The 10,173-nt window shown below is 33.4% G+C and overlaps 1 protein-coding gene and 1 long non-coding RNA gene across 3 annotated transcripts; one reads left to right on the top strand and one right to left on the bottom strand.

Moving 5' to 3' along the window:
* Window positions 1-3,646: 3,646 nt before the first annotated feature.
* Window positions 3,647-6,359, top strand: LOC111907091 (uncharacterized). 2 transcript variants are annotated; one of them, XM_023902883.2, is made up of 8 exons: window positions 3,647-3,804; window positions 3,948-4,133; window positions 4,558-4,618; window positions 4,704-4,740; window positions 4,964-5,041; window positions 5,173-5,245; window positions 5,542-5,581; window positions 6,185-6,359. In XM_023902883.2, exons 1-8 carry the CDS (start codon window positions 3,763-3,765, stop codon window positions 6,208-6,210), a joined length of 543 nt encoding a protein of 180 aa, XP_023758651.1. In that variant the 5' UTR covers window positions 3,647-3,762; the 3' UTR covers window positions 6,211-6,359. The 2 variants fall into 2 exon arrangements, with proteins under 2 accessions (XP_023758651.1, XP_023758650.1); XM_023902882.2 differs by having other exon boundaries at window positions 6,161-6,359.
* A 600-nt stretch (window positions 6,360-6,959) lies between these two features.
* On the bottom strand, window positions 6,960-8,284 carry LOC111907092 (uncharacterized). The gene is made up of 2 exons (XR_002855417.3): window positions 7,774-8,284; window positions 6,960-7,504 (listed from the first exon to the last, which is right to left on the bottom strand). It is a non-coding gene; the product is annotated as an uncharacterized LOC111907092 (long non-coding RNA).
* Between the last annotated feature and the right edge of the window lie 1,889 nt (window positions 8,285-10,173).

The raw sequence follows: 10,173 nt of genomic DNA, 5'->3' as shown, positions 1-10,173 counted from the left end.
TGCAAAATTTACATGCATGCAAGGATTTTAAGACCCTAAAATGACAACACTAAGCTTCCAATGAAGTCACACACTTGAGAGAAGGCTCATACTAGGCAAAGCTGATGACTTTATGAATCTAAAGGCCAAGGGGAATCCAGATCTGAAGTTACAACTTCATATCTTGGCTTAAGCACAAGAAACCTTTCTTAAAACTCATGCAAAAGAGGGTTTAGGTGAAAATGAGCCAAGAAAAATGGTCTAGTACCTTCAAGAGAGTGCTTACTGATGCAGATCTTGAATCCCATGAACTCTTGCTTCAACTAGCTTGTTTTCCCAAAGTGTTTTCTTCACCAAAATCCTTCCTCCAAGCTTAAACTCTCCAAAAGAACACACACACTCGAATTAGGGTTAAGGAGAGACAAGAGGTTGTAAAGGGGAGGCTGGGGGGAGGCCAATAATCCTTTAAATAGGGTGCAATGCCCCGAAATTTAGGGTTTCATCTTCCAGATCCTACTCGTCGAGTCCCTTCTTGGACTCGGCGAGTTGGTCACTAAAACGCGTGGACCATCCCGCTACTACTCGACGAGTAGGGCGACCAACTCGTCGAGTAGACCTAAAGACCAAAAAGGATTCATACATAAATCAATACCTAAGAATCAGGGCGTTACATCATCGAGTGCATCTACTGACTCGCTGAGTTCCTTCAGAACTCATAAAACCGCGAAAACCCGAGTCAACTCGCCGAGTCGTCAAGACAACTAGTTGAGTTCGTATAGTGTCCAGATGATCGGGAGACTTTCAGCCAACTTACCGAGTTGGCAAAGCAACTCGTCGAGTTTTCCTTTTCTTAACTCATTCAATCATTTTCCAAACAAGTCTAATGCTCCAAACTATAGATCTGGTCCCTTAGGGTTGAGATACCACGTAAAGTTGCTAACTTTACGTCCATGCTTGGCAACAAGGGGCTAAAACACTCAAGTAAAGCTTATGATGGGACTTAGGGCATGAAGGAGGGCAATACTTGAGAAAGTTGGCAATTTTAAGTCCATGGAGGCCATAGGATGTCCATATCTGAAACTATAGCCTCATAACATGCTCAAATCCAAGAATGGTTCCAAAATAAGTTAATAATGACCATAAACTTTCAAAATAAGAGATCTAGCAAAGGGATGATCAAAATATCGACTTTATACCTCCAAATGGTTGCAACAAAACTGAGAATCCCGGATCTAAAGCTCCTCCCTTCAACTATGCGCCACTAACTTCAAACACCGTCAAGAAAAACACCAAAGAACACTATTTAAACTCTCACACACTCAAAATTGGAAGATAAGGCACGGTTTAGGGTTTCTCTGGGCTGAGGGGACGATGAAGGAGGCTAACAATGAGTTATAAGTCCTTTAAATAAGGTGCAAACCCTAAAAATTAGGGTTTTCATGTTCAGCCTTCAACTTGTCGAGTTGGAGCCTTACAACTCGTCGGGAAGGTCTTGAAGATACACGACCATTATTAACTCAACACGACGAGTTGGTGCCTCCCAACTCGTCGAGTTGCCCTGAAAGCATATACAAATATAAAGCTTAAATTCATGCCTGAAGGTTGAGATGTTACAAAAAACATAAGGTGTTGTTTGCTTTTTTGAAGCAAAATTTCATGAAGTCTGCGGACCACCTCTGCAACCCTCTGCAGTAGAAGAGGTGGACCAAACGGCTGCCATATGTAATAAGAAACGTGTTTGTTTTTTTAACATCTGCATGCTGCTGCAGATATTAACAAATTAAAATAAACTGATTTTATAAACCGAAAATAGTTTTTTAATACAAAAAATTTAATAATGTATGATATTTCAGCAAAAATTTATGAAATTTCAGCAAAAAATATGATATTTCTGTTGGATTAATGTCTAAGTCCATAACTATTTTGGTATGTACTTGACCCGATGGTGCATGGTCCTTTTGGGTTGCCTTCACCAAAGCAACTTGATTGGAGAAATAAATAAAGAGAGAGGTTATTATGATTTATTAATATGTTATAAGAATAATATATTAAAGGAGAAATCATATTTGTTTAATATTGGTCAATAATTAATTAATAATTAATTTTGTGATCATGTGTAATTAATTAAACTAGAGGGGCTGAATTGTAATTATGTGATAGTTGCAAAACAGGGCAATAGTTATCCTTGTTAAAGGATGGACGAATTCAAGGATAAGGATATCCTTGAAATCGTTCATGGCCTAAGAGATAAGGGTTTTTCAAGGCTTATCTTATGGTTGCTTGATGGGCAAGTAACTAGATAAGGATAAGGACTGAAACCCTAATCCCAACCCTATATAAAGACCCCTAAGGCTCATGAATTCGTCCAAGCCTTCTCTAGAAGTCCTAAGGACGAATTCAATACCTCCCCTCTCTCCTTATATCTTTTCCATTTGCTCTTGGTGTTTGTAAGCCATTAGAGGAGTGACACTTGTGACTCTAAGCCTTCCAAAGTCAATTCAAGGAGGAATTGGGATTGTTATTGCTACATAACAATCAAGGTAATATCTTAAACCTAATTATATGTTAATATTGATTCCCATATGCTAGAATTAGGGTTTATAGTCTTGGATTCAAAGCATGTACAATAGAGAAACCTAGATCCAAGCATTAGGGTTTGTATGAGCACATAGGATGTCTTATGACCAAAACCCATTAATTTCAACAAAAAAATAAAGGTATTTTAACAAAAAATAATGATATTTCATCAAGAAATCATAATTGTTCAATATAAAAAAAAAACACCGGAAAAAAAATTCAACAAGAATAAACTAAAAAACAATTAAAAAAAAGGAAATAAGATTTTAGCAACATATAATCAAGATTCTAGCAAGAAAAAAGAAGATGTTGAAAGAAGCAATATAAGTGTTGTGCTAAAAAGAACATGCACATATGTTTTTTATTCTAAAGACTTCTAAAAAACAAACAACTGCGAGATTAAAAGTGTTGCGTGTGTGCTGCGCCGCACAACAATAAAAAGTTTGAAGAAGTTTTTTACAAAAAACAAACAACACCTAAGTGATTTTTTAAACAAATAGAAAAATTTATAGAGCTAAATTGACATTAACATTTTAAAAATAAACAGAATAAACCTAAGGGGTGTTTGACAAAACATCTTATTTGCGGTTCTACACCGCTATAAGCTAAAAAAGTATTTGGATAAAAATAACTTATATCGGTGACAAACAGCTAATAAGTCATTTGTTTTATAGGTTAACTCCTCTAACTTATTAGACTATGTTTGACAGACTAGCTGAAAAACTAGCTGCTAGCTTATAAGATATCTGCCAAAAAATAACGTTTAGTAAAAATTAGTTGATAAGCTAACTGAAATATATAAAATAATATAAAAAGAAATTTAAAATAATATGTTTCTTATAATTAATTAATGATATATTTAAGAAATCTTAAAAAAAAACTTGTAAAAAGATACTTACAGTATCTTTAAAAAAAAACTAGTGAAAAGCTACTTATCAATTATTTTTTGTATGTAAAATACAACAGTTTAAAAAAAAACCTTAAAAATTAAGCTATAACAAACAACTAAATCAATTATTTATTTATTTATTTATTCTGCTGCTGGCAAAAACCCACTAAATCCAATTAAAAAAAACAAACAACTACCCATCGACCCACGCACCCAGCTACCCAGTTTTAGCGAAGTGCCCCCAAACTTTAAGATAGCCTCACAGGCTCATATCCTTTAGACCCCTCGAACCCTCCGAGAAAGAACGACATCTCCAAATGATGGGCTCATTCCGGAAACAATCGCAGCTCTCAAGAACTGTATCTTTCTAATCTATCTCTATACCCCTTAACGCTTAAACCCTTCGTATCCCTTGAAAATTTCTTTATTATAATCTTGTTTTTGCTCTTTTTAATTCACTAGAAGCACTCACTGCTTTCTTGTGGATTGTTTTTGGCTACAGAAACAAGATAGGGGATGGTTGGGCCGGAGCTTTCAGCCGGAAAACTTCCTTCCGGGACTTGTAATCGGTTTCATTTTTGGTATGTTGTTGGATTTATCAAAACCGATCAAAAGGACTACTAATTCAATGAGAAAGGGCAGTGGATTTTCATCAAATTCAAGCAATCCTGATGAAAATCTCAAAATGGTTTGTCTTTTCCCATCCCCATGTTTCATTATCGCCCTTTTACGACTCTCGTAATAGCAAAATTTCATCTTTTTATGCTAAACATAGTTGTTTGTCCATTTTATTGTTATAATCCCTTGATAATTGCTAATAATAACTTATTCCCATGATTTAGTTTTAATCTCGGATGTTTCTTGATCAACATGTTGCTTTATACTAGTGATATACTTAACTATTGTAAATCTCCGTATTTTTTTCGGAAGAGGGAATACGTTTTATCTTCAGAGCCTTTGTATTTTGAGTGATAATTGAAGCATTTCCAAACTAACTTGCTATAAATTGCTTGCTGATGTTAAGTTTTTTAATGGTGAAAACATTTGGTCTACCTTGATTAAAGCTTGACTTTTTTTTTTTTTAATTTTTTTTAATTTTTTTTTTATTTTAGGTTCTTGTTGTTAGACAAGATTTGAAGATGGGACAAGGAAAAATTGCTTCTCAATGTGCTCGTAAGAGATCTCTTAACAATTTAATCGTCTCACAATTTTCTTTTATCGATTGCTTGATTAATTGCTTCTTTTTTGTAAATTGCAGATGCTGCCACTGGTTTATATTCTAAACTAATGCAGAGGTTCGCCTTAGATCCTATTTATAACTTTAAGTGGTGAAATCTAGTATACATTATTACATTATTGTTTATGGTCTCTATTATATGTTTTATATACATACTTTATTGAGATTGAAATCTATATGGTTCTTCAAGACATCAATTTTTGGATGTGGGGACCAAATAAAATCCATGTCTTACATATTTGTCTAATTAAAATGCTTTTTTTTTTTTTTGTTTATTTTAGTCATCGGAATCTTTTGCATCGATGGGAGTCAAGTGGGCAGGCAAAAATAGTCGTCACATGTAAAAACCAACAAGAAATGTAAGCAGGTGACCTTTTTAAACTTTTACACATTATTTTCAGAATAATTTCCACCTTGGCCATGCATTAAAAATAATAATTATTATTATTTTTATTTTTATTATTATTATTGATATTTTTATAATTATCAGGAATAAGCTGCAGGAAATAGCCGAGGGAACCGGTCTTCCAACTTATGTTGTAGCTGATGCAGGACGCACACAGGTATGACTTTGACTATTTTTGGTCCTGAATTGACCCAAATGTATTATGTTTTTGAAGATATATATGCTTTTATTGAATATTAATCTATATAATTCAAAGATATGTCCTTGTTTTTTCTTTTAAATTTAACTAAATCGATGACAGTTTTGCATCTACTCTTTTGAGTGTTGAAAGTCAAAATGGACCTTTATAGGGCAAACTAGCACGTAGAAATCACACATTATAATTTTTGGAATCCAAGAAACTCTGATTATTTATATTTATGGCATTGGTCTTTTTTTTTTGGCTTTACACAGGTTTTGGCAGGGTCAAAAACGGTTCTTGCCATTGGTCCTGGTATGCTATATAATATTAATGTTAACTACTTTAAAAGGTTAAATGTTATTTTTCGTTTTTTCTTTTTCGAATTTATTTACCAAAGTATTTTTTTAAACAAAGTACGCAACAACCACGTTTTATTGTAACTGGGTTGCCTAATGACATGACACTGGTTATATGCTTATTTAAGCAACAATGTTTCACCTTTTTACCAAATTTCTTTGCAATGGACATGAATTATGCAACTATGTTTTAACTTGTTAAACATGTTACAGGTAAAATGTTGCATAATTGAAATGTGGTTAGTGTAAAAATAACATTGTAGGATAAATTTGGAAAACATGTAAAACGTTGTTGCATAAACAAACATTAAATCCTGCCATGACACTTATTTATGCAATGAAGTTGCATTTTTTGCAATGTATGCAACGAAGTGGATCTCATACAAATTTATGCATTCATGTTTTAAATGGTTACTGGTTTATGCATTGTTTTATCAAAATGGTTGCATTAATTGGTAAAGAAAGTGCAATTTTTTTTTTAATATATCAATAAGTGATTAGCCCTTTTGGGTAATTCTTGATCTTGATTATATAGGGTACAATTCTATTGTTGATTCAGTAACAGGGAAGCAGCGTCTCCTTTGATGTCAAAGATCATGTTGCTGTTCATAACTCAATTGTTTTGTAGCATTTTTCAACTATTTGGGTTTAAAGGATTTATTAATGTTTGTAGAGCCTTATCACATGGTGTTCAAAGATGCTAGTATTTATGAATAGGAAGAGCTTGTTAGTTATTTCAAAGCCCTAAATGTAGCTTTTTTATGCCCTAGATCTTATTTATGAAGCTAACTAGTAGCTTCTATGATGTGAGTATGTCTTTTACTTCTTTCAGGTTGGTTTTGTTTTGTTTTGGTTTTATTTCTCCTTTTCCCTCCCCTTTTCTCGTTTTAATTGGTTTTATTTTCTTTTCATTTTTCATTATTTTCTTGACCTATTTTATGGTCACTTTGTTTTTCATTTTTTTTCTTTTGTTTGTGCTGAAATTGACAAAATTACGTACCATAGCAACTACTTGTGAGACCTTCGGGTCTGTTTGCCAGGATCTGAATTTTTAAAAGGTCTGAATTTCTAAGAGGGTCTGAAACTTTAAGATTTGAATTTTTAACATGCTGTTTGGTTGGAACTTCTGAATTGCTGGACTGAATTATAAAATGATGATTTTACCCTTCAGTGTTATGTTTTTTGTTGAATTCAATGCTTATGTCTATAAAATAACCAAACCAACTTCTTGAATAATTATAACAAAAGTATAAACACAATACAAAAATCCAAATAAAAAAAATCAAATCAAACATATATATTTGACAAAAATCAAATCAAACAATGTTCTAATATAAAGAGGTAAAAGTATGATGCTATAATAAATAAATAAATAAAATTACATTGCTATTTCTTGTATTTAAACCGTACAAAAACAATCTTACAATAGCTATTAAAACACCTTGAGCTCTATGCTTATATGGATCACATTACATGTATACAACCACATTCATTTACACATCTTGACAAGTATAATACCTTTATCTAAGAAAATACAAAGAAAAACTTTGAATAAATCAGAAAATTAAAACCATTCCATTCATTCTTTGTGCTCCAAATCAATGATATATGGTTAGCTACCGGTGATTATCCTGAACCTTTCTTGTCCAACAATATCCCATTGCATAAGCATGGAACATTCAACATTAGTTTCATACAAATACAATCTTATATATCTTTTCTAGAAAAAAGACAGAAATGGAACATTCAACATTAGTTTCATCCAAAGTTCTAATTGTTCAAAGTCAAACATCAATGCCTAAAGTTCCAATTGCTCAAATGAGAAATAGAAGAGGAACAATTTTGACCAAAAAACATCACAGCCTTCATCCATCATCATCTTGACCATCAAAAATACACAATGCTCTAAATCAATAACAAATTTGGAAACAATACATAGTTTATGATAATAATAATCATTATTATACCAGAAAACTATAAATCAATAACTAATTTTGAATGATACTATGTTTCACCACTGATTCAAAACATCACAGAAAACCTAAAATATGAACATTTAAAAACTCGGTATATTAAATCGATTTTCGATTTCACATCATGAAAACAACTCGATTTCTCGAATTTGGAGTGATTTTAGCAACTTTGTACCTGACCAACGAAGGAGATTGGAGATCGCCTGGTAGAGACCGACGTTGTCGAGGGCGGAACCTGGAGAGGGCGGCGCTTTCGAGGGTAAAACCAACGATGTCGGAGCTTGGCGTCGTAGGTCGTAGTTTGGAGATGGGAGTCGATTTCATGGAGGTGGAAGTGATATTAGAAGTCGTGTGAAACTTGTAGGTGTGCGATGTTTACGATGGGGCGGCGGTGCTGTGTGAATCAACGATGGGAATAGGTGGCCGGCGATGGGATGAGGTGTTCGGTGATGGGAGGAGGTGGTTGGCGTTGGAGTTGGTCGGAGGTGGGAGGAGACATGAGAGGATCTGATGAAGGTGAGTTGCGTTCATATGAGATACGAGGGCAATACAGGGAAGGCGTGTATTTTGTTTATTCATATGTAAGTTTAGGTCTGAAAGTTTAAGAGGATTTTAAGAAATTAAGAGTTATTCATAGCCCACCAAACGCTCTATATCTTGTCTCTTAAATTTTTAATTAAGAGGCTACTAAACAACCTCTTATCATGTTTGCTTGCGATGTTTATTTCATGGACCTTATATTTTATGGATCTTATGGTCATTTTATCAAGGCCCATAAATAGATGGTTATCCATAAATAAACTTTTAAATATTTGGTCAGTTTTGTAATAACTATTTATATAGATATATTTAGTACCCCTTTAACTTATCAAAATTTCGTATGATTTAGGCTATTAGGTGTGGACAACATGTTACTATATTGTTATTATATGTTATCACATTAGGTGTGATACTCATGTATTACATGGGTTAAATAAAAAATTAAATATCAAAATTTAAACATTAAATATTTTTTAAAATTAAATTTTAAAATAAGGAAAAACATATTTATTGCTTTATGATTATATTTATTATATTTAATACTTTATTTATATAACTATATGTATTATGTGACTTTTTAGTTTTAAAAATTAAAAAAACATAGAAATTGACATATGTATATTATTTATTTCAAAAATACTACAAAATTACAAGTGTCAAAACTTATGAGAGTTTGACAAGTGGCAAAATGGATCTTTATTTATTAGAATAGATTTAAAGTGTCCACCTCATCATCTTAGTCATACTTTTAGTATTATAACATCCAATGTAGAAATGAGCAATACTAAATAACATGTGATAATATCTATTATTTTCTATTTTTAATTTTTTAGATGTTTTTAGTTTCTATTTTTCTAATTTGTTTTATTTTTTTAAATTTATGTCATAATATTTTTTTAAAAACATATAAATTAAATAAAACATAATTAAATTAAATACTTAATTAAACATATCATTTTGAAAATAAAAACGAGGTTACAACAGGAAAAACAAAGCATTGACGGAAAACATAAAAATTTAAAAATATAAAACCTACACTATTCTTCACCTAAATATTTTTGCTCGATCTTCACCTTAATTTTTCGGAGCATCTCTGCCCATCTCGGTGACATATTCTCCTCGTTAATTTGAAGAATCGTCAAATCCTTCGCAATGCAATCTTCCTCGGCTTCATGACGAAGGAACTCCAAATGCTCCTGTTGCAGTTCATATCTTTTATGTGCGATTTTGTTGTGATTGTCAAAAAAAAAGTTCATTTCCGCTTACTCTCGATGTCTACTTTCACGGTTTCGCCTTCCTCCGCATGTCGTTGAACCTGCCTCGCTTTGTCGTGACCTATTGGTCGTCGAGGCGGGGGATCTCTTCGATGTCGTTGAAGTCATCCGGTATCTTATCCGTGTCCGCATTGAGGTCGATGTTCGTGAGTGCGTCCAAAACGTCGACCGAACCCAGGCCGCAGGACTTCTTCGATTGTTGTTTCGTAAATGTGTCCATTTTATTCCATTTTGGGTCTTCCTTGACAATATCCCAAATCTTTTTCTGCTCGAAAACGTGACCGGTTTTGACATGATATTGATCCATCTCCGCTTTATAAAACATCAAAATCGGTCGCACCACTTTTCTTGTGCGATGAAAGTTTGTTGTAGATGAAATTAAACTTGGTGCACTTCTTGTTTATTTGAGTTCATTTGCTACTCAACATATCATGATTGCGATAATTTGCATCCTTCTTCAAAATGATCTGAAATTTCCCGATCACAGCTTCCGAAAAAGCAACTTTTCTCATATCGTTTCCTTGCATTGGATTTTTTATGTCCCGCACCATGCCACTGCCAACGCGTATTCTTCCTCTGCAGTCCACCATGTTGGAGGTTCGTTTTCCGATTGCTCCACCGCGATCGCTTTCCCTTTCCTTCGTGCTCTCCTTTTGTTGGCCGTTTTTTTGGCTCCCCTCGCTTGCGTCTCGGGTATTGTTTCTTGTGTGGGTGGTGGTTGTATGGTATTTTGTTGCATTGTAGCGGATGTGTTGAAAGGT

This window comes from Lactuca sativa, chromosome 5 (assembly GCF_002870075.4).
Source record: "Lactuca sativa cultivar Salinas chromosome 5, Lsat_Salinas_v11, whole genome shotgun sequence".
NCBI lineage: Eukaryota > Viridiplantae > Streptophyta > Magnoliopsida > Asterales > Asteraceae > Lactuca > Lactuca sativa.
This window is presented reverse-complemented; position numbering and strand designations above follow the sequence as displayed.